The sequence below is a fragment of the Bubalus bubalis genome, chromosome 5, assembly GCF_019923935.1.
Source record: "Bubalus bubalis isolate 160015118507 breed Murrah chromosome 5, NDDB_SH_1, whole genome shotgun sequence".
Lineage (NCBI taxonomy): Eukaryota > Metazoa > Chordata > Mammalia > Artiodactyla > Bovidae > Bubalus > Bubalus bubalis.
In genome coordinates this window covers 16,468,709-16,493,057 of record NC_059161.1, presented here as the reverse complement: position 1 = coordinate 16,493,057, position 24,349 = coordinate 16,468,709, and the positions used below count along the sequence as shown (strand labels likewise).

At 38.5% G+C, this 24,349-nt stretch overlaps 1 protein-coding gene across 10 annotated transcripts in view; it reads left to right on the top strand.

Annotated features, from left to right (window-relative positions):
• Positions 1–24,349, top strand: part of SMG7 (SMG7 nonsense mediated mRNA decay factor) — an 86,384-nt gene that overhangs the window by 21,900 nt on the left and 40,135 nt on the right. For 7 of the 10 annotated variants that reach the window (XM_025285501.2, XM_025285496.2, XM_025285495.2 and 4 more), the window contains exons 2-3: positions 13,472–13,610; positions 23,632–23,663. In XM_025285501.2, the coding sequence (XP_025141286.1) occupies positions 13,495–13,610; positions 23,632–23,663 (148 nt within the window). In that variant the 5' untranslated portion in view covers positions 13,472–13,494. Of the gene's footprint in view, positions 1–13,471; positions 13,611–15,175; positions 15,248–20,045; positions 20,102–23,631; positions 23,664–24,349 lie in introns of those variants that run through there. The other 3 variants (XM_025285497.3, XM_025285498.3, XM_006048642.4) reach the window with 3 other exon arrangements.

The following is a 24,349-nucleotide window of genomic DNA, read 5'->3' as shown; positions in this document are numbered from 1 at the left end:
TTCAAAATAGTGTTTTTGCTCTGTTGGGATATATACCCAGGAGTGGGATTGCTGGATCCTGTGGTAGCTCTATTTTTAACTTTTTGAAGAACTTCTGTGTTGTTTTCCACAGTGGCTGTACCAGTTTATATTCCCACCAGAAATGGGAATATAAATTCCCACATCCTCACCAGCCTTCATTATTTGAGGTCTTTCTAATGAGAGCCATTCTGACAGATATTAGGTGATTTCTCATTGTGGTTTTGATTTGCATTTCTTTGATGATTAGCAGTGTTTGAGCCTCTTTTCATGTGCCTGTTGGCCAGCCATGTCTCTTCTTTGGAAAAATGTCTATTCAAGTTTTATGTCCATTTTTTAGGGTTTTTGTTTTGTTTTGTTTTTTGATATTGAGTTGTATGAGCTGTTTGTATATTTTGAAAATTAACCTCTTGTGGGTCACATCGTTTGCAAATATTTTCTCCCAGTTTGTATGTTGTCTGTTCATTCTGTTGATGGTTTCCCTTGCTGTGCAAAAGCTTTTAACACATTGTTGACCAGGGGATTTTTGCAGAAGCTAACGCCTATAGCTGGTGAATATTGAAACACTCCAATAAGTGACATTTGGGTAACAAAAGATGTATTAATATGTCTCTGGTCAATAATGTGTTAAGTTTAATTAGATCCCATTTTACTTATTTTTGTTTCGTTTACCTTAGGAGGCACATCTAAAAAAATATTGCCATAATTTATGTCAAAGTGTTCTGCCTATGTTTTCTTTTATGCATTTTCTGATTTCCAGTCTTATATTTAGGCCTTTAATCCATTTTGAGTTTATTTTTGTATGTGATGTGAGGAAATGTTCTAATTTTATTCTTCTGCATGTAGCTGTCCAGTTTTTCCAGCACCTCTTGTTGGTTAATTGACCATAAGTGTGTGAGCTGGTTACTGGGCTCTATTCTGTTCCATTGATCTGTGTGACTATTTTTATGCCGATTCCATACTGTTTTGATTACTGTGGCTTTGTCATATAGTTGAAATCAGCGTGCATGATACCTCCAGCTGTTCTTCCTCAAGATTGCTTTGGCTTTTCAGGGTGTTATGTGTTTTTGTACAAATTTTTAAGTTATTTGTTCTAGTCTTGTGAAAAATGCCATTGGTGTTTTGATAGGGATTGCATTGTATCTGTAGCTTACCTTGAATTATATGGTCATTTTAACAGTACTAATTCTTTCCATCTGTTTATGTCCTCTTCAGTTTCTTTAATCAGTTTTTTCAGTTTTCCAAGTACAAGTCTTTTACCTTCTTGGGTAGGCTTATTCCTAGGTATTTTATTCTTCTTGATGCAACTGTAAATGAAATTGTTTCCTTAATTTCACTTTCTTATAGTTTATTGTTAGTGTCTAAAAGTGCAACAGATTTCTTTATATTAATTTCGTGTCCTGCAACTTTATGGAATTCATTGATGGCATCTAGTGGTTTTTTTGGTGGTTTCCTTAACGTTTTCTATGTATAATATCATGCATGTTACCTGCACAGTTTTACTTCTTCCTTTCCAATTTGGATTCCTTTCATTTCTTTTTCTTGTCTGATTGCTGCAGCTGGGACTTTCAATACTGAGTTGAATAAAAGTAATGGGAGGGCTTTTAGCTTTTCATTGTGTCTGACGTTAGATATAGGAAGGAATTATAGAAGTATAAGGATATTAGGGTTAGACACTTAGGGAACAGGTGCCAATGATAATAAAGCTTAACTTTCATTCTTCATGATTTTGTTAATCTAGATGGGTGGAAACAGAAAAAGGCAAGAAATGATCTATCCAAAAGGTAGGAAGGGTCAGGAGACTATGCAGAAGAAAGGTCAGCTAAGTGTGCTTTAATGAAGAAAAGCATTAAAGAAAGCTTTAATGAAGGCTTACTCTAACAGAGTAGTTCTCAAAGAGTGGTCTCCAGATTAGGAGCATCATTACCTGAGAACTTATTAGAAATACAAATTCTTGTGTCCTGTCTCAGACCCGCTGAATCAGAAACTTTGAGCATAAGGTCCAGCAATCATTTTATAAATCTCTTAGTGATTTTGATGTGGGCTAAAGTTTGAAAGAATGCTGATGCAATATAGTATTGAGAAATAGTGCAGAGTTCAGGAAACATGAGGACTGAGAAAAGGCTCTTAGATTGGGCAAAGTCATTGTTAACTCTTGAGAAATTTGTTACAGTGGTAAGGATGGACACCTAATTGAAAGTTTAAAAGTGACAGGATAATGAGAAAGTGAACTCAGTACTTACATATTGTCTTTTAACAAAATTTAGAGGCAAGGATTAGGGTGGATGCTTGAGGGAAATAGCAGGATCAAAGGAAATTTAGATTGGAAGAAATGAAGTACTTTTAAACCTAATGGAAAAGGATATTTATTTATTAGAAATTATTTTAATCTGACTAGTGAAAGCTTTCTATGCAGAAAGCATTCTAACCTTAAAATATTTAATAGTTGGCTTATTAGGACGTTGATATATTTGGTAGTCATTTATTGTTGTAAAGGTATTATACATTGAGTAAAATTAAAATGTTACAATAAAAAACTGTAATATTAAATTGCCACCAGCACTGTTGACACTGTCCAATCTTTTATACATATATATGATATGCATTTTATACATATACAGGTAAGGAATTTAATTAGATTATGATCATGTGGCATATACTGTTTTTCAGTTCAGTTCAGTCGCTCAGTCGTGTCCGACTCTTTGCGACCCTGTGAATCGCAGCACGCCAGGCCTCCCTGTCCATCACCAACTCCCGGAGTTCACTCAGACTCACATCCATCGAGTCAGTGATGCCCTCCAGGCATCTCATCCTCTGTCATCCCCTTCTCCTCCTGCCCCCAATCCCTCCCAGCATCAGAGTCTTTTCCAATGAGTCAACTCTTTGCATCAGGTGGCCAAAGTACTGGAGTTTCAGCTTTAGCATCATTCCTTCCAAAGAAATCCCAGGGCTGATCTCCTTCAGAATCGACTGGTTGGATCTCCTTGCAGTCCAAGGGACTCTCAAGAGTCTTCTCCAACACCATAGTTCAAAAGCATCAATTCTTCGGCGCTCAGCCTTCTTCACAGTCCAACTCTCACATCCATACATGACCACAGGAAAAACCATAGCCTTGACTAGACGGACCTTTGTTGGCAAAGTAATCTCTCTGCTTTTGAATATGCTGTCTAGGTTGGTCATAACTTTCCTCCCAAGGAGTAAGCGTCTTTTAATTTCATGGCTGCAGTCACCATCTGCAGTGATTTTGGAGCCCAGAAAAATAAAGTCTGACACTGTTTCCACTGTTTACCCATCCATTTCCCATGAAGTGATGGGACCGGATGCCATGATCTTTGTTTTCTGAATGTTGAGTTTTAAGCCAACTTTTTCACTTTCCACTTTCACTTTCATCAAGAGGCTTTTGAGTTCCTCTTCACTTTCTGCCATAAGGGTGGTGTTATCTGCATATCTGAGGTTATTGATATTTCTCCCGGCAATCTTGATTCCAGCTTGTGCTTCTTCCAGCCCAGCATTTCTCATGATGTACTCTGCATATAAGTTAAATAAACAGGGTGACAATACACAGCCTTGACGTACTCCTTTTCCTATTTGGAACCAGTCTGTTGTTCCATGTCCAGTTGCAACTGTTGCTTCCTGACCTGCATACAGATTTCCCAAGAGGCAGGTCAGGTGATCTGGTATTCCCATCTCTTTCAGAATTTTCCATAGTTTATTGTGATCCACATAGTCAAAGGCTTTTGCATAGACAATAAAGCAGAAATAGATGTTTTTCTGGAACTCTCTTGCTTTTTCCATGATCCAGTGGATGTTGGCAATTTGATCTCTGGTTCCTCTGCCTTTTCTAAAACCAGCTTGAACATCAGGAAGTTCACGGTACACGTATTGCTGAAGCCTGGCTTGGAGAATTTTGAGCATGACTTTACTATCATGTGCTGCTGCTGCTAAGTTGCTTCAGTCATGTCTGACTCTGTGTGACCCCATAGACAACAGCCCACCAGGCTCCCCCGTCCCTGGGATTCTCCAGGCAAGAACACTGGAGTGGGTTGCCATTTCTTTCTTCAGTGCAAGAAAGGAAAAGTGAAAGTGAAGTCGCTCAGTCATGTCTGACTCTTAGCGACCCCATGGACTGCAGCCTACCAGGCTCCTCCGTCCATGGGATTTTCCAGGCGAGAGTACTGGAGTGGGTTGCCTTTGCCTTCTGAGATGAGTGCAATTGTGCGGTAGTTTGAGCATTCTTTGGCATTGCCTTTCTTTGGGATTGGAATGAAAACTGACCTTTTCCAGTCCTGTGGCCACTGCTGAGTTTTCCAAATTTGCTGGCATATTTAGTGCAGCACTTTCATGGCATCGTCTTTCAGGATTTGAAATAGCTCAACTGGAATTCCATCACCTCCACTAGCTTTGTTTGTAGTGATGCTTTCTAAGGCCCACTTGACTTCACATTCCAAGATGTCTGGCTCTAGGTCAGTGATCACATCATCGTAATTATCTGGGTCGTGAAGATCTTTTTTGTACAGCTCTGTGTATTCTTGCCACCTCTTCTTAAATCACATTAATTGAAGTAATCATTATATATAATGAAAATACACTCATTTTAAGTGCACAGTCATGAATTTTGATGACCATATACCTCTAACCACTGCCCTAGCTAAGGTATAGAACATTTCCACATCCTAAAATAAGTTCACCCAGGCCTCTTTGTAGTCAGTCCTACCCCTACCCCTACTTGTTTCTCTCTGTCTCAGGCAATCATTATTCTGTTATCACAAAAGATTACTTTTGCTTGTTCCAGAACTTCATAAATGAAATAATACAATGCATACTCTTGTTGCGTCCAGATTCTTTTGATGTAATATTTTTAAGAATAATCCTTTGTTGCATGAATCAATAGTTTGTTCCTATTTATTGTTGAGAAGCATGAGCTGGAATCAAGATTGCTGGGAGAAATATCAATAACCTCAGATATGCAGATGATACCACTCTTACAGCAGAAAGCAAAGAGGAACTAAAAAGCCTCTTGGTGAAGGTGAAAGAAGAGAGTGAAAAAGCTGGCTTAAAAAACTAAGGTCATGGCATCACTTCATGGCAAATAGATGGGAAACAGTGGAAACAGTGACAGACTTTTTTTGGGGGGGGCTCCAAAATCACTGCAGATGGTGACTGCAGCCATGAAATTAAAATATGCTTGCTCCTTGGAAGAAAAGCTATGACCAACCTAGACAGCATGTTAAAAAGCAGAGGCATTACTTTGCCAACAAAGGTCCATCTAGTCAAAGCTGTGGTTTCTCCAGTAGTCATGTATGGATGTGAGAGTTGGACCATAAGGAAAGCTGAGTGTCGAAGAACTGATGCTTTTGAAATGTGGTGTTGGAGAAGACCTCTTGAGAGTCCCTTGGACAGGAAGGAGGTCTAACCAGTCCATCCTAAAGGAAATTAGTCCTGAATATTCATTGGAGGAACTGATGCTGAAGCTGAAACTCCAATACTTTGGCCACCTGCTGTGAAGAACTGAGTCATTTGAAAAGACCCTGTTGCTGGGAAAGATTGAAGGCAGGAGGAAAAGGGGACAACAGAGATGAAATGGTTGGGTGGCACCACTGACTCAATGGACATGAGTTTGAGCAAGCGCCCAGAGGTGGTGATGGACAGAGAAGCCTGATGTGCTGTAGTCAATGGGGTCGCAAAGAGGCAGACGTGACTGAGTGACTGAACAACAACTGTTTCATCATATGACTGCCACAATTTATTTGTCCATTCACCTTTTAATGAGCCCTTGGGTTGTGTCTATTTTCTGCTACTGTGAATAAAGCTTTAGGAATGTAATATTAAAGTCTTTTCATGGACATGTTTTCATTTCTTTTGGTAAATACCTAGGAGTGGAATTGCTAGGTCATATAGTAAGGACATGTACAACTTTATTAAAAATTACCAACCTGTTTCCCAACGCGATTATAACATTCTTTTACTCTTAGTAGCAGTGTTATAACCCACTCCAGTGTTCTTGCCTGGGGAATCCCAGGGACAGCAGAGCCTGGTGGGCTGCCGTCTATGGGGTTGCACAGAGTTGGACACGACTGAGGCGACTTAGCAGCAGCAGCAGTATTAAAAGGGTTCTAATTATTCCATATCCTTTCCTTCAATATTTGGTATTGATAATTTCTTTGATTTTCACCATTCCAATGCATATGCATTGGTATTTCATAGACTTGCATTTTCAGACGACTGAAGTAGTTGAGCACCTTTTCGTGTGATTATTGGCCATTTGTGTATCTTTTGTAGTATCTAAATCATTAGCCCATTTTTCAAATTGCATTGTCTTATTACTGAGTTCTCTTTAATATGTTTTGAATGTAAAGCCTTTGTATGTGTTTATATATACACATACACATTAGCTTGCTTTCTCACTTTTTTTAATGGTCTGTGTTGAAGAGCAGAAGCTTTAAAATTAAAGCTATTAAAAAGGCAAACTCTGAATAAAATCATAAGCAATAATATATTCACAATTTAACTTTGAATATGTGAATTGTTGAAAATTGAGGTCTGTATTGTATTATGGAATAATGAGTAAGTGAAGGTTAGGTTATCAGATAGGCAGATGATACCACTCTAATGGCAGAAAGTAAAGAGGAATTAAAGAGCCTCTTGATGAGGGTGAAAGAGGAGAGTGAAAAAACTGGCTTGAAACTCAACATTAAAAAAGACTAAAGCATCTGGTCTCATCACTTCATGGCAAATAGAAGGGCAAAATGTGGAAGCAGTGACAGATTTTATTTTCTCGGGCTCCAAAACCACTGTGAGCAGTTACTGAAGCCATAAAATTAAAAAGATGCTTGTTCCTTGGAAGGAAACCTATGCTAAACCTAAGACAGTGTATTAAAAAGCTTTGCCAACAAAGGTATGTGTAATTAAAGCTATGGTTTTTCCAGTAGTCATATACAAATGCAAGAGTTGAACCATAAAGAAGTCTGAGTGCTGAAGAATTGATGCTTTCAGATTGTGGTGCTGGAGAAGACTCTAGTGCTTAAGAGTTCCTTGGACTGCAAGGAGATCAAACCAGTCAATCCTAAAGGATTTTGCCAACATCCATTGGATCATCAAAAAAGCAAGATGAGTTCCAGAAAAATATCTACTTCCGCTTTATTGACTATGCCAAAGCCTTTGACTGTGTGGATCACAACAAACTGTAGAAAATTCTTCAAGAGATGGGAATACCAGACCACCTTACCTGCCTCCTAAGAAACCTGTATGCAGGTCAAGAAGCAACAGTTAGAACCGGACATGAACAACAGACTGGTTCCAAATTGGGAAAGGAGTATGTCAAGGCTGTATATTGTCACCCTACTTATTTAACTTACTCGCAGAGTACATCATACAAAATGCCAGGCTGGAGGAAGCACAAGCTGGAATCAAGATTGCCGGGAGAAATATCAATAACCTCAGATATGCAGATGACACCACCCTTATGGCAGAAAGCGAAGAAGAACTAAAGAGCCTCTTGATGAAAGTGAAAGAGGTGAGTGAAAAAGTTGGCTTAAAACTCAGCATTCAGAAAACTTAAATCATGGCATCTGGTCCCATCACTTCATGGCAAATAGATAGGGAAACAGTGGGAACAGTGACAAACTTTATTTTGGGGGGCTCCAAAATCACTGCAGATGGTAACTGCAGCCATGAAATTAAAATATGCTTGCTCCTTGGAAGAAAAGCTATGACCAACCTAGACAGCATATTAAAAAGCAGAGACATTACTTTGCCAACAGAGGTCCATCTAGTGAAAGCTATGGTTTTTCCAGTAGTCATATATGGATGTGAGAGTTGAGCTATAAAGAAAGCTGAGTGCTGAAGAATTGATGCTTTTGAACTGTGGTGTTGGAGAAGACCTCTTGAGAGCCCCTTGGACCGCAAGGAGGTCAAACTAGTCCATCCTAAAGAAAATCAGTCCTGAATAGTCATTGGAAGAACTGATGCTGAAGCTGAAACCCCAATACTTTGGCCACCTGCTGTGAAGAACGGACTCATTCAAAAAGACCCTGTTGCTGGGAAAGATTGAAGGCAGAAGAAGGGGATGACAGAGGATGAGATGGTTGGATGGCATCAGTGACTTGATGGACATGAGTTTGAGCAAGCTCTGGGAGTTGGTGATGGACAGGAAAGCCTGGCATGCCACAGTCCTTGGGGTCTCAAAGAGTTGGACATGACTGAGCACCTGAACTGAACTGAATCCTAAAGTAAGTCAACCTTGGATATTCATTGGAGGGGCTCAAGCTGAAGCTCCAATACTTTGGCCACCTGATGTGACGAGCTGACTCTTTGGAAAAGACCCTAATACTGGGAAATACTGAAAGCAGAAGATGAGATGGTTAGATAGCATCACCAACTCAAATGGATATGAATTTGAGCAAACTCCGTGGAGGACAGAGGAGACTGGCATGCTACAGTCCATGGGGTCACAAAGAGTTGGACACGACTTAGTGACTGAATAGCAACAGCAAGGTTCTGGAATTCTGATACACTTGGATTTGAACCTCAGTCCTAGCATTTACTGCCTTTGTGATCTTTCCTAAAATCTCTCAGTCTTTGCTTCTTTGTAAAACTGAGAAAATAGTAGTTACTTCAGGTTGCTATGAAAGTTAAATTGAGAATGGTTTATGTAATCCAGTTCCTGTCCTAAAGTTATCCAGGCCTCCCTAGAGGCCCCTCCGGAGAAGGCAGTGGCACCCGACTCCAGTACTCTTGCCTGGAAAACCCCATGGACGGAGGAGCTTGGTAGGCTGCGGTCCATGGGGTCGCTAAGAGTCGGGCACGACTTAGCGACTTCACTTTCACTTTATGTAATCCACTTGCCATTCACCCTAGTCACTGATTATTAGTTGTCTTTCTTTATATAATTCACTTCAAGTTTTATTCTTTCATTCAGGGGTCTTTTTGCCTTTAAACTGTATTATATTTAAACAAACTAGTATAACCCCCTCTGGCATTCCTGAGACTTTGTTTTCAGCCTTTTTTTTTTTTTTTTCCTCCATTGAATCCTCCTCTTGTTATTTATCCTGTTCCATCCCATAAAAAAAACATATATTCCATCTTAAAAACTTTTGACCCTCACTCTGTTGCCTCTCCTGCCTAGAAAAAGGTATCTGAACTCAGTTTTAGTCTCTGATCCTTTCCTCCTATTTTCCATTAAAGTCAGTCCATGGGCTGTTGCTCCCACTTCACTGCCCACATTGTTCCTAATGAGATCCGCAGTGACTTCCACATACTGAATCCAGTAGTCAGTTCTCAGGCCTCATTTTACTTGCTGCATGAGCAGCACTTACTGATTCTACCTTCTTTTCTTGAAGCTCTTTCTTCATTTGGCTTCCACTACACCACAAAACTTCAACAAGTTTCCCTCCTTTCTCTATGGTCATTAATTGTCTTTTTATTATTCCCTTGTCATTTCTTGCCTTGTGCTGATGACTCCCAAGATGGATTTCTGTGGTTACATATCTTTCCTTTAAATGTCAGATGCTTTAGTAACTGCTAGTGTACATTCACATGGATGTATAATGTCTTAAAGTTATCATCATCGTAAAAAACAATAGCAAGTGGTTTAAATAACACCATGTGCCAAGCATTGTTGTCCAAAATAAACTCTTTACCCTATGCCTACTTTTATCTTTAACTAGTAAATGACAAATCCTCATGAATCATTTTTGATTCCTGCCTCTCTCTCTCTGTTTAAAATTTCACTCAGCAAACCCTCTTGGTCAAAGTCCAATCACATTTTATTCTCTCCATTGCTGCCTACTGGTTCAAGCCAGTAAATTCTTGGCATAGTGGCTCAGTGGAACATGTTAAAATTTAGGTTAGGTCATGGAGCTTCTTTGCTCAAAATGTCCAAAGGTGTCCCCTCTCTCAGACTGACTAGGTCAAGCTGGATGACTGGTCATCCAGTGGCTCAGTGTCCTGAATGGCCCACGATGGCCTCACTCAAATGTCTGAACTGTCAACTGGGGTGGCTGTGATAGGTGGAAAAATGGAGTCTCCTCTTTCCAGGTCATCTGTCTCCTCTGCTTCATAACATTGTGAAGGCGTTACAGAAGGGCAAGCCCAAATGCACAAGTGCTTGTCAAGCTTCCATTTGTGTCACACTTCCTGAAGTATTGGCCAAAGTAAGTCACACGGCAAACCCCAAGGTCACTGTATGAAGAGAGTTCACAATGGTACAGATGCCAGGAGGTGTATGATTCATTGGGGGCCATCAGGGTAACAGTCTCTATAGGCCCTCTATGATTTGTATCAGATTTGTTAGATTATTTGATTATAATGCATCACCCCTGTCTTTAGACAAACAGGTAAATAATAAAGAAAAAAGGAACCTGACTAGATAAACTGATGTCTGGAAGTACAGGTTAAATAATGGTTCTTGGGTGGAAAAGTCAGATTTGACTTTTTTTATATCTCTTAAATTTCGGAGACCACAGAAGTGGAAATTTCTAGATGTACCATGATAATGTACAGATTATTTTATTCAGTTAAATCAGACAGTATCTTAATATTGTTGCTGGCTGAGTTAATTAAGGTGTCCATATCCCATGTTATACTGCAAATTGGGAAGTTGTACTTTACTTTTCCCTAACCTAAATTTATATGGTGTTTTACATCATATAAGGGACTGTTTACTATTTCTTTTTCCAACATAATATTAGTTTCCTGCTTACCTATCAAGGGATATAGTCACACCCTTATTTTCTTCAGGTCAGCTCTTTAAACTTTGTATTGTCATGCTGTCCCCATGTCAGGTTATTTTTCTCTTAGCATTTCCAGTAAATTTGATTTGCTGTTACTTACATTGAAACTCATTTTAATTCTAATGTCTACTCAGATTTTTACTTTCATTTTCCTGTCTTTGGAATTCTGTTAACCTTCTCTTAAAAGTGTATATAGGAACTCCCTAGTGGTCCAGTGATTAAGACTTGGCACTTTCACTGCCATCGACCCGGCTTCAGTCTCTGGTGTGGGAGACTGAGATACCACAAGCCACATGTTATGTACAAGCATTGATATCTTCATTATTTCTTAAAGAATAGTCTTACTCGGCCATTTGTATATTGTGATACTAGTTTTATTAAAAATTTCTTTATTTTTCCTTGTAGAAGGCATTTAGTTATTCATTTTAATGTGTTAAATAGTGTATATCATCTTGCATTTTATTTCAGGAAGATAAAAGCATTGTTGCAAAGATTGTCTTTTTTCTAAGCATTGAATCCAGTAGTGTTGAAAACCACCATCCTGGCCTACATCATCCAATAGAATAAATAATCTCTAGTGCAGGAAATGTGTGAATGAATAACTTCATCATAGTGCTGTGAGTGCTGTTATAGAAGTGGGCATTAAGATTCATTGGGAATGCTTGGCCAAGCCAAGTCCCTCTTACAGGAGTTGCTGAGTCTTAAAATACAAAAAGGGGTTAACCAGACAAAGAAGGAAGGGGAAAGGCATTTCAGGTTGAGTGAAAGCATGAATCAAGATGCAATGGGGCAAAATAGCAGAGAACTAAAAGTAATTTGGTTTTATTGGGTCCTAACATATATAGTTGGAAGCTATGGGACTTAACATGCTATACCAATGAACTTGGGTTTTGTCATGAGGTGTTTTCTCCTAGTCTTTTCCACTAAAGTACAACTAAAGTCACAGGTGATTAAATATATGTGTTGGAAGTATGGAGCCAGAGTCTACATAGACCTCCTGCATGTTTGAGATTTCTCTTAATATTGATGTTTTATTGTTTAAAATTATGAATAACTTTGTCTTCTATTCTAGAATCAATTAATGTGCATTCTTAGCTTCAATTTCCTAATTTTAAAATGAGGATAATAATAGCATTTACGTCTTAGGATTGTTGGGAAGAGTAATAATACCTATAATGATAATAATGACAATAATAACAGTTTTTGAGGGCTTATATAACAAGGAACAATCCTAGAGCTTTTATTTTTGTTACCTCGTTTAATTCTCAAAACAGCTCAGTGAAGTGGGTACTTTTATTATCTCCTTCTTACTGCTGATAAAATTAGGGCATAGAGAAGTAATTTTCCAGAAGTTACACAGCTAGTAAATAGCAGAGCAAGGTTTGAACCCAGGCAGTCTGAATATGATACTTAACTATGACATTTTATTTTCCCATTCTGTGAGATCAATGTGTAAAGCATTTAGTATAGAATCTGCCACGTAATAATTTTAAATGTTAGCAATTATCAGTATTTAATAATAATTACTCAATTTATTTTGCCCAAATCTTTAAGTTAAATTGGTGTCTGAAAGAAATTGTGCAAGTGGCTTGAGTTATTCCCAGCATGCCACTGAGTACAGTGTGATACCCAAGCCCATGCCTTTAACCACTACCTTCTGCTGCTTCCTCTTTCCTGTTGGGCTGTCTCCACATTAGAATTTAAATCACACCCCACTCCAGTACTGTTGCCGGGGAAATCCCATGAATGGAGGAGCCTAGTAGGCTGCAGTCCATGGGGTCACTAAGAGTCAGAAACAACTGAACAACTTCACTTTCACTTCCACTTTCATGCATTGGAGAAGGAAATGGCAACCCACTCCAGTGTTCTTGCCTGGAGAATCCCGTGGACGGAGAAGCCTGGTAGGCTGCAGTCCATGAGGTTGCACAGAGTCAGACACGACTGAAGCGACTTAGCAGTAGCAGGAGCTATAATGTTTTGTTTATCATTGTCTACCTAGTCCTTAACACTGTTTAGTACAGAGAAATAACCAAATTATTATTCATTTGGACTTCATAGGTGCCGCTAGTGGTAAAGAACCTATCTGCCAGTGCAGGAGACCTAAGAGACACAGGTTCAATCCCTGGGTTGGGAAGATCCCTTGAAGAAGGGCATGGCAACCAATATTATTGCCTGGAGAATCCCATGGACAGAGGAGCTTGGTGGACCACAAGTCCATAGGGTCGCAAAGAGTCGGACATGACTAAAGCAACTTAGCATGCATATGTTGTTCATTGAGTGACTGAAAATCTAAATACCTACCTTTTAGCTGGTCTCAGAATGTAAGCTTTTTTTGTACCTTCTGTAATTGTGGTTTAATTGCTTTACCTGGTTTTCCTTCCATACGTAGTCCAGTTTGGACCAGCCATCTGCTCTTGAACCTCGGTACCACAAGAACCCTTCTGGGTAACTGATACCTGTTTGTCCTTTAGTGATCACTCAGCTTTCAGGCAGGGAGATTAGAATAACAGTTGGATAATACCAGACTAGAATTTTAGATATATACAAAACGGAATTTTAAAATGTGTAGTCTCAGAAACTAAATATAAAAAGGAAAAAAGCCATGATATCTTTCCTTTTGCCTTTGACATTGATCATTTTAAAGAGAAAATAATTTAACTTTCTTCAAGAGGGTTCTCTGTTATTGTGGGTTAACTCATATTTTCCTCCTCTCCTCTATCTAGAATGTCTTAAACCATTCTACCTTATGAGAAATTGGATGTTCTTGCAGATAGTCATTGTGGGAGAAAACGTTTCATTTAAGTCCCAGATGAGGACCGGAAACTTGAAATCAGAGGAGCATCTGAAATCAAGTAATATTAGGTAGGATAAAAATTACAAGGGATTTCTACATGTTTGTATTCCTTTTAGAGATATGTTAAAGTATTCACATACTATGAACACTAGTAGAAGAATTAGAAGCTTTCTGAAGCATTTGCTATTGGCCGGGATGAGGGAGGGAATGCTAAGGGTTTTTTTGTTTTAACTTACGCAGCCTCATAAGAACCTTGTGTGTTTACTTTGTCATGAGCATTTATATCTTACAGTCCAAAGAAAATTTTTAAACATTTAGTAACATAAATGTAAATTTTATGTTTGCATACGTGGCAAGCAGAGGGGCATGTGATTTATCTTGTGGTGGACTATCCTTTAGAATAAAAATTCCTGTTTTGAATTACATATATAGCAGTTCATTTGAATACAGGGAGCCTCATTTCTTGCTTCTGTATGTTAGCCTGCATACAGTCAGGCCTTCTAGATGCCTGTAGAAATAGGTATATGGTGGTGTGCACAAGAAGCCCTCTCCAGCCACACAGTGAGCTGGTAACTCTTCTCACAGTAGCTTGTATCAGTTTAAATGATAGTGTGAAGGTGCTTGGGATCAGAGATGAGACTTAAATGTGAAGTGCTGGTTGTCCCTACAAGTGGATACCATGACAGAGGCACCTAGAGCCAGGCCATTCCAGAAGCCTCACTGTGTTGTATAACGCTTATGAGCTCTGGAACCAGACTGCAGGGTGGAACCCAAACTGCCACTTCCCAGTTGTATGATTTGGGGCAGGTTATTTAACTTTTTCCTCATCAGAAAAATGGGAATAGTATTGTTCCTTACCTGATAGATTTCTTGTGAGAATTAAAAGTTTAATAATATATTGTAGCACATAAACAGCACCTGGCAAATAGTAAATGATCAACTGTATTATTATTTAAGCCAATGATTAATTCTTAGGAGATGAGCTTAGATGGCATTCTGTAATTCACACTTTGCTTGATGTGCTGTCATGTCTAGTTTTTAACTGTTTGCCTAAGCTGTGTGATCAAAACTAATGTTTGGAGAGGAGAAAAATGTGTTCGCGATCCAACTTTAAGCTGTATTTCTTTAAGTTTTATATAATCAAAACTAATGTTTGAGGAGAAACAAAAAATACAATAATGTAAGTCCTTTGCAATTTTTACATATTACTCTTTTGTTTTTATTTTCTGTGCATACTATAATGTGGTCATTACAACATTCAGGTTCTCTTTTGTTACTTAGCATTACGTTGTGATAGATGACCCAGGATTTTTTACCTCCACCTTGGAACGTTGCCGTCTTCAACCTAGTATGTTGCTTCAGAAAGGATCCTATGTCAGTGACCCAGTTAACAAAAGTAATTTGGTGGTCACTGAAGTGTTCATGTCACAGGTTAACCCTCTCTCTTGGAGTTATCTCAGTGGACATGAATTTGAGTGAACTCCAGGCGATAGTGAAGGACAGGGAAGCCTGGCGTGCTGCAGTCCATGGGGTCGCAAAGAGTCAGACAGGACTTAACGACTCAACAGCAACAACTTGGACTTATCACCTATGTTCTTTTATGGGACTTACCTGTTTTATTTTTTCCTGACAGCAACTCTGAAAGGGAGCTTGTATCCCTGCTTTATAGATGAGGAAGATGAGTCTCTTAAAAAGAAACTCCAAGGTAACACTATTAATATAAACCCAGATTCAGACCTAAGTCTTTTTTCTTCTGTATCATTTTGTGTTACATAAAGTTGCCTTAGCATGGTACACATTTTACCATTCATTAATTCAACAAAATTTTAGTGAACAGCTGTGACATACCAGGCATTATTCTGAGTGCTGGGGATATACTCCTGAACACTGTCTTCTCACGTTTTTTCGTTGTGTGTGATCTGTACTGTACTCATCACTTTTTCTCAGTTCTTTTGCCTTTCATTTTGTTATTACCCCATAGGTTCACCATTCTCCTCAGTTAATCTCCCTCCTACTTTTAGACACTGATTTGATCTCCTGCTTTATCTCTGAATTTGAGGCAATGTAGCAGTGAATTCTCTGGACATCTTTCCACCCTGCCCTACTCCCAAATTTTCCTAGCACAATTCTTTCTAACACTATTTTCCTTCAATTTTATCCTCTTGAAAGCCAGTCTTGCCTCATGTCTTTCCATCTCTTCCAGTAGCATGCTGTATCACTCTTGTTCTTTCCTATATCTTCAACCTGTTCATTTCCACTAGCTTCTTTTCTTCATTCTAAACATGCTCAAGTTTCTCCCATTGGAAAATAAGAAACTTTTACCCGTGGCCCCCTTTTATTTCTCTTCACAGCCCAGTGTCTTAAGAGTTGACTGAAACTTCTCCCTCTTATTTGTTCCTCATTCTCCCTACAATTTGACATTGTTTCTTTCTCTGACAAGGCAGTCATTAACACTTATTGCACTAAATCCAACACACCCTTCAGTCCTTAGAGTACTTATCTACTGCCTGTGATATTGTTGACTACCCTTCCTGTTTATCCTCTTCTTTTGCCCTCATGTGCCTGTGAGTTTCTTCTTGGTGTTCTTCATTCTTTTATCTGCCTTTTAAGAATGAAGATAGGGAGCTTGCACCACCCTTCTGCCTTTCTGGGCAATTACAGTTAGTCCCGTGGTTTTAACTGCCATCTGTGTGCTGATCACTCCAGCATTGTGTCCATCATCTTGATGTCTCCCCTGTGCTTAACACTCATCTCTTCTTAAGTGTCTGCTTGCTCACCCCGACTTAGTCACATACCCAGATGTGCAAGGCAAGAATTTGAGAATGATTTTAGGTGGTTTCCTCTGCTTTATCTTCTGCTGATTTTACTTCCAAGTATTTCTTGAATCTAGGTGTTTCCATCCATTCATGCCTCCACTTCATTTCCATCCATTCATTTCCTTCACTTCCTTACCTCCAGTCTTGCCCTTTTAAACCCCATCTTCCATGCATCTTGTTGTAATCATTTAAAAAGGCAATTCTGACAATGCTGTACCCCTCCTTAAAACCCAGCATAGATTTCCTAGTAGTTAAAAGACAGAACCTGAGCTCCTTAACATGTCATCCACGGCCTCACAGTCTGCAGTCTGCTGAGATTCTCCAGCTCATCTGTAGCTTCCCACCCTGCATTTGATGCATCAGTCCTCCTCCTTCACTGGCTTAGCTTTGTTTTTCTTTTGTGATATTTTCTCTGCCTGGAAGAGTAATTCTTTCTCATGCTTTGAGATTCCTAGACCAGAATTGGCCCTTTATAAAACTAGGTACACATGTTCAAATCGTATAGATTATTGAATGAATGTTGTAATACAGAGCAGTGGAGTGTCAGGAGATTTGAAAATTTGTGCCAGACTGTGAAGTGCCATAGAGAGAGAAAGCAAGTTAGTATTTTTATTATCTCTTACTGAGAAGCTCCTTTAGGAGCAGCATTTCCCTAGATGTTATTTTTCTATGTGAAATTCAACAGTAGAGCAGCACGATTTATTTTTTTCTGATGCTAAAGCTGAAACTCCAGTACTTTGGCCACCTCATGCAAAGAGTTGACTCGTTGGAACAGACCCTGATGCTGGGAGGAATTGGGGGCAGGAGGAGAAGGGGATGACAGAGGATGAGATGGCTGGATGGCATCACCGACTCGATGGACATGAGTTTGAGTGAACTCCAGGAGTTGATGATGGACAGGGAGGCCTGGCGTGCTGCGATTCATGGGGTTGCAAAGAGTCGGACACGACTGAGCGACTGAACTGAACTGAATACCGTGAGATTTGGTGTTACCTTAAAGATCTCAGGAATGTCCGTGAGATTTGATGTTACCTTAAAGGTCTCAGGAATGTGTGTGTGTGTGTGTGTGCGCGCGCGCGCACGTGCGCATCTGTGTTTGTAAGCACGTATTTGCCTTCTAGTGTCTACTCTCTGACCTGTTATTTAACACAAATAATTATCATCACGTTATTATCTTTATGGTCATAACTGATAGCTACTCGTATCCTGAATACTCCTTAGTACTTTATGGAAATAAGTAAATTATCTTGAAATAAGACATGCTGTGGCTTTTATTAAATTTCAAAAAAAAAAAAAAAAAATTAGTGTTGCCTCCCAAAACAAGAGACTAATTCACCTCTCCTCAACTGTGAGATTAGAGGACATTGGCTTATATATTCCTGTGTTCTTTTCATAGATGGAAGGGGGTTGGTCCAGGTGAAAGGAATCCTCCACTGTATTTGCCCCTTACTTGGAAATACCTTGTATATTTTTAAGCCATGAATATAATGTGTGATTTTGAGAGATTATTCTGTGTTCATTACCTTGCATTGTTGTATCAGTGGTATATATAATCAAGCTATTTGTTAAAGAAGATTACCATTAACTAGTTTTTTCCTCTAGTGACATTATAAAAAAAATTACTGTAAAATGTTTAATTTTTGAAAGCCCCAGTTCCTTGGGCTTTTATTATCAAACATTCCTTTCCCCCCTTCACCCCCTTTACAATCTTGTATAAGAGAGGAACTGTGATGCAGTGGTTAGGAGTTAGCGTCTGGAATCAGTGTGTTGAAATGCTACCTCTGCTACTTGCTAACTTGATGACCTTGGGCATGTTACTTAACCTCTATCTCCTTACGTTTCTTCAGCTTTAAAGTGGGAGCAATAATAGTACATAGTGTGAGGGTTAAATGATTACTTTATGGCAAACCCTTACTTTAGAACAATGTGGCAATAATAAGTGCTAAATATAGTGTTAGCTATTCTAGTGTACCTAGTGCATTAGAATGTGTTAAATGTATTTATAGATCTTGATGCTCACCCATAGTCTCCAAGAGTATTGTTTCAGATGCTTGGCTTTAAACATATTTGGTTATCACTGAATGTTTCAGATTTTGTTCAGCCTTTAAATGGCTTTTTCTTTTCTCTTGTTTGATAGAGGTGCTTAATTTTTATTATTTACAAACAGACAATATATTTAGTATTTTGAAAGCTTTATATTTTAAATAATGCTGTTTTATTATTGAAGGCATGATGATTTTAATTCTCGGATTCTTCGTTCATTCTTTTTATTAATTCCTCAGCTTAAAGTAAGAATAAAAAAGAATTCATGTGGCCACACCTTCTAGAAGCCAAGAGGAAATTTTTGAAAACTAGTATCTGTTTATATAAGCTGCTGCTGCTGCTGCTAAGTCGCTTCAGTAGTGTCCGACTCTGTGCGACCCCATAGAAGGCAGCCCACCAGGCTTCCCCGTCCCTGGGATTCTCCAGGCAAGAACACTGGAGTGGGTTGCCATTTCCTTCTCCAATGCATGAAAGTGAAAAAATAAAGTGAAGTTGCTCAGTCGTGTCCGACTCCTAGCGACTCCATGGACTGCAGCCCACCAGGCCCCTCCGTCCATGGGATTTTCCAGGCAAGAGTACTGGAGTGGGTTGCCATTGCCTTCTCTGCTTTATATCAGCATTGTAGTATTAATCTTTCATAATATTGATCTTTAACAAAACCAATAGGTCATTGAGGTACAGTATTTTCTCTTTATAAAAAAAGTAAAATAATCAAGTAGCCAATTTTGTGCTAATCTTTGTGAAAGCAGTTGGTTTAAGATCACATATCTGTTGATTTCTTATATATTATACCCCATCTAAAAAAACTTATTTTCAAACAGTCTTCTTTGTGACATTATGATGTCAACAAATAAAAATCTTTATTCTGAGGAGACTATTATTGATGATTCCTCATGGGAAAACTGTTTGGTTTGGGGATTTATACATATCGACTTCTTGTTTTTGATCAAATACTCCCTGGAGCAGGAGAGCCAAACCTTTTCTGTGAAGGGGCCGATAGTAACTGTTTTAGGCTTGATGAGACATGTAGTCTTTATCTTAACTACTCACCTCTGCTCTTGTAGCAGAAAGCAACCATAGATGATACATAAATGAATAGGCAAGACTGTTACAATAAAATGTATTTACAAAAATTGATCCATTGTGAAAGAGGAAATTTTAGCCACGGTCTGACCACTGCACGAGAATATGAATTTTACTTCTTGTGGTCTTTCTGGTAGAAATCTCAGGTATTTATTTCCTAATATGAACTGATCTTTTTTTTTTTTTTGGTTTGTTTTTCATTTTTTGTGAACTCATCTTCAATTTAGACTAGTTGACTTAAATGTTAAGGTTTAATCAACAGAGCACGAAACTGAACCTAGATAAGTCTGTGTTAGCTTTTTATGTCATAGAATTTTTAATTCCAACTTGAAATAAAAATAACTTGAACTTCAGAGTCAGAAAGAACTAAGTTCGTACTTAATTGTACCTAGTTGTTTTGTGATAATGAACAGATTATTTCCACATTTCAGAGTTTCAATTTCCTTGTTTATGGGATGGGAATCATAGTGGCTGTCTCCCATGGTTTTATTTTCTGTTTAACTCTCTTTACCATTTCAGTTTAGCAGAGTTATTTTGGTCATTAACACGTGTCTCTTTCAGAACCTAGGAGAGAACTGTGCTCGGAGGTGGGCATCTCTTCCCTAGTCATTCTTGAGGTATCAAAACTCTTGAAATTTCAAAATGCTTGGACATTCATGTCAGATAGTTTTTATGACATTTTTGCAGTTTTGTTTGTGTTTAGATTTTTAGTTTTATATTTCTTGGACAGGTTATATAAAAATGGTATATAAAAATATATAGTGAAATTTTGATCTTTATCAGTGGAAGCCTGTTCCAGAATCTGTTAGAATTATAGTTTTTCTCTTCCTGATGGCCTATCAGAGAAGCAGATTATTTGGAAATAGTTCCTGTTATATGCTCAATATAATCTTCATTTGACTGGAAATTGGTATCCTCATTAGGCAGATCTTAGCATACCAAAATGGTATTTGTTCATCTTTACGAGCAAATCTTGTTTGGAATGAGAAAACAATCTATAAACACATGATTCTCAGTGTATCTTGTATATACTAGAGTATGTATTTTTAGGTAAGATATGGATTCAGTTCAGTTCAGTCACTCAGTCATGTCCGATTCTTTGCGACCCCATGAACCGCAGCACGCCAGGCCTCCCTGTCCGTCACCAACTCCTGGAGTCCACCCAAACCCATGTCTATCGAGTTGGTGATGACATCCAACCATCTCATCCTCTGTCATCCCCTTCTCCTCCTGCCCTCAATCTTTCCCAGCATCAGGGTCTTTTCAGATGAGTCAGCTCTTCGCATCAGGTGGCCAAATATTGGAGTTTCAGCTTCAAAAATCAGTCCTACCAATGAACACCCAGGACTGATCTCCTTTAGGATGGACTGGTCGGATCTCCAAGATATGGATACATTGTAAAATATATCCTTAGTAACTTGGCTTCTCAGGATGAGAGGTTACTGAATCCAATGAAGATGCACAAGTAGGGCTGGTTGTCTCCGGTTCATAAGTTAGTACTCTAATTAGGTTCGGGTGAGGGCAGGAGAGGAGGGTGTGACACTGGTAGGTTAAGAGATGAGGTATTTCTAAATATGATCTTAGGTTTTAAGGACGTAAATCAACTACTGTGTGAAGTTTTGTTTTGTTTTGTTTTTTTTAATGGCAAAAGTTTAGCACTCAAACAGTAAAACTAGGCTGAATGGATAATGGAATTTGATGTGATGTTATCTTTTAGGATTAGTATAGCTGTGTATTGGGATTCCCTGGTGGCTCAGAGGTTAAAACGTCTGCCTGCAATGCTGGAGACCTGGGTTCAATCCCTGGGTTGGGAAGATCCCCTGGAGAAGGAAATGGCAACCCACTCCAGTCTTCTTGCCTAGAGAATCCCATGGACGGAGGAGCCTGGTGGGCTACAGTCCACGGGGTCGCAAAGAGGCAGACACGACTGAGTGACTTCACTTCACTTCATAGCTGTGTATTTGATATTGCTCATTTATAGTGATAGTTCTTACATGGCTTGTGGTTTTTATAGCATCCTATTATGCTTCTGTTATATTTGAAAGCTTAATTTTTAAAAACTTTTTAAAAGCTAAGAAAAAAGATTCATGTTATATTTTGATGAAACTAAAATTCACAGTTGATACTTAAATAATAAACATTTACAGTAAAAATTTTAGAGTGTTCTCTAGCTTTTATGTCAGATATTGTTTTTAAAAATGGAAATCTCTTAACTTTATATTCTTACCTTTTTATAGTATATGACTGTAATTTAGCCTTTTTCCTTCTTCACTTAAAAAATATTTGTTGAATGCCGACTGTGTAGGCATAGGAGTTGTGATGGTGCGCATTAAAATCTGTGATATGTACTATGAAGAAAAAATACAAGTGCTTTAAGAACATAAAACAAGAATATCTTTCATGTATGTAGGGTTCAAGGGCTTCCCTGGTGGCTCAGATGGTAAAGAATCTTCCTGCAACGCAGGAGGCCCAGGTTCAATCCCTAGTTTGGGAAGCTCCCCTGGAGAAAGGAATGACAACCCACTCCAATATTCTTGCCTGGAGAATTCCTTGGACAGAGGAGCCTGGCAGGCTACAGTCCATGAGGTCACAAAGAGTCGGACATGACTGAGTGACTAATACACACACACACACACACACACACACACACACACGTAGGGTTTTAGTAAAGCTTCCTTGGGAAGTAATGTCTGACTGGGACAAAGGATGAGTAATTAAGTAGACAAAGGGGGGAAGAGGTATTTCTAGCAAAGGGACTCTTCTTTGAGTGTGAAGGGAGCCAAACGCATTGGAGAATCTAGAAAGAAGTCCAGGGCTGGAGCAAAAGGATCAAGGAGAGAACAGAATAATGACAGAAGTAGAGTACAGAGGCTCTCTTCAGAGTGCAGAGGGCTTTGTAGACCACTTTACTAAAGATCTTGATTTTCACCCTAAAAGCAGTGGGATGTCATTAAAAGGTTTTAAGAGGGCAGTTGATGAGGTCAGATTTGCATGTTTTAAAGATCCCTCTGATAGCAATAGAGCAAGCAGAATGAAAGGAGACAAGAGTGAAGTGGAGAAAAAATTTTGGTGGCTTTGCAATAGTCCAGGCAATGGATGGTTATAACTTGAATGATAGTGACTGAAAAAGAAGTAAAGGGAGAATTACAGATTCAAGATGTATTTAGTAAAGTAAAATTCTTTGGCATTGATAGATTATCGGGGATTTGAGAGAATGTTGTCGTGGATGACTTCCAGGTGTCTGCTTTTCACAACTGGGAAGCCATGATGCATTTAGTAATGTACAAAACTCTAGAAAGAGAAACCGGAGATGAGGGTGGAGGTGGATCATGAGTTCGTTTCTTGAATACAGTCAATTCCTGAAGAATTTGGGAAGAGAGAAAAGCAGCAGCGGTTAGAGGAGAATATGGGATAGAAGATTTTAAAGTCTGTGAAAGTGTAGGGCATGTTTAAATATTCTATGAGAAGCATCCAACAGAGAGGGAAGTTTTTAAATTGTTGAAAGAGGGGGGAGGTGGTAATTAAACGATCAGAAGTTTTTACAAAGACTAGAAAGAGCATACCTAAGTGGAATTACTGGTCTTAAACAAGGTATACGCTTCCTCTAGTGTTTTAACAAGAGTAAGAAAGAAGAGGGTTCTGTGAATATAGTAAGCCTTTATTAGTAAGGGCTTTGTTTTCCCTGAGGTAAGGAACTGTCCTTTGCTGAAAAGAGTTGAGACTGAGGAAGAGGGCAGAAATCAGCTTGAGGAGGATGGAGATTTAAAATAGTTAAAGTGGCTAGTGAATTGAGAAACACAGAATTTCCTGGCCTCATTGACAGAAAAATTTTAATTTAATAAATGTCACTTAAATGTTATCTTTAAATGTATTAGATTTGGGAATAAACAGTAAGAAAGTGAACCCTACTTGGTAAAAGAGTTCGTGATGACCCTGTGAACGTCTAAGCAATGCCATCAGTTTGCTAAGATCTTACTATTCTGGATGTTAAAGCAGGGTCACTGTTCGCAGTGCCACAGATAGAGCTGCTATACATTCTTTTTTTTAATTTGCATTCTTGTCATATAATTTTACTTAACTTTTAGTGTTACTTAACGTTGGGTAGGCCTAGTTTGTTTCTAATTGATGTTCTTTTTCCCTTTTTTAGGCAGGCAGAAGTCCTGAAGGCTGACATGACAGGTACTGTCTGACTCATTTGTTTTTCACAACTTACTTTTATACCGTTAAATTAAGAGAAGTGTGTCATCTTATTATATTACTTGTGGTATTGTCCTGGTTGCCAAAAGGTTTTTTAAATATTTATTGTTTTTATACTTTGAATTTTTACCTAGATGGCTCATCAAATTTTTTATAATCTGTGTTACATTGACTTGCATATTGCCTAGTTTAATGCATATAATCATTTAACTTTGACATACTATATTAGCGATTTAAGAGATACAAAAAAAATAATTCATCTACCATATAAACACAAGTACCGACATTAGGTTTATATCTTCCTGTTTATAATTCCCCAAACCTAAATAGTAAATAAGCCTTCAGAGAAAAATATTTTCAGGAAAACTCTTGCAGATTGAAAGTCCTTAAAGTTGAGCTACCTTGCCACTTTTCTTTTCTCTCTTACCTGTTTGTTTCTATAATAGCCAAGATGTTTTTGAAAGAATAATTGGATTTAGCCACAAAAAGGAGCAGATGACTTGAACTCAAAATTAGGAAATACATGGCAGCGACTATGTAGTGGTTAAAATGCTCTCTCTACAGCACAACAGCAGCATGCTTTCTGTGTACTATGCTGAAATGTTTTAAAAAATATAGGTGCTAGTGGATCTCATTCTAATTTTTGAAGATTTTAGTTCTGCAGTGAA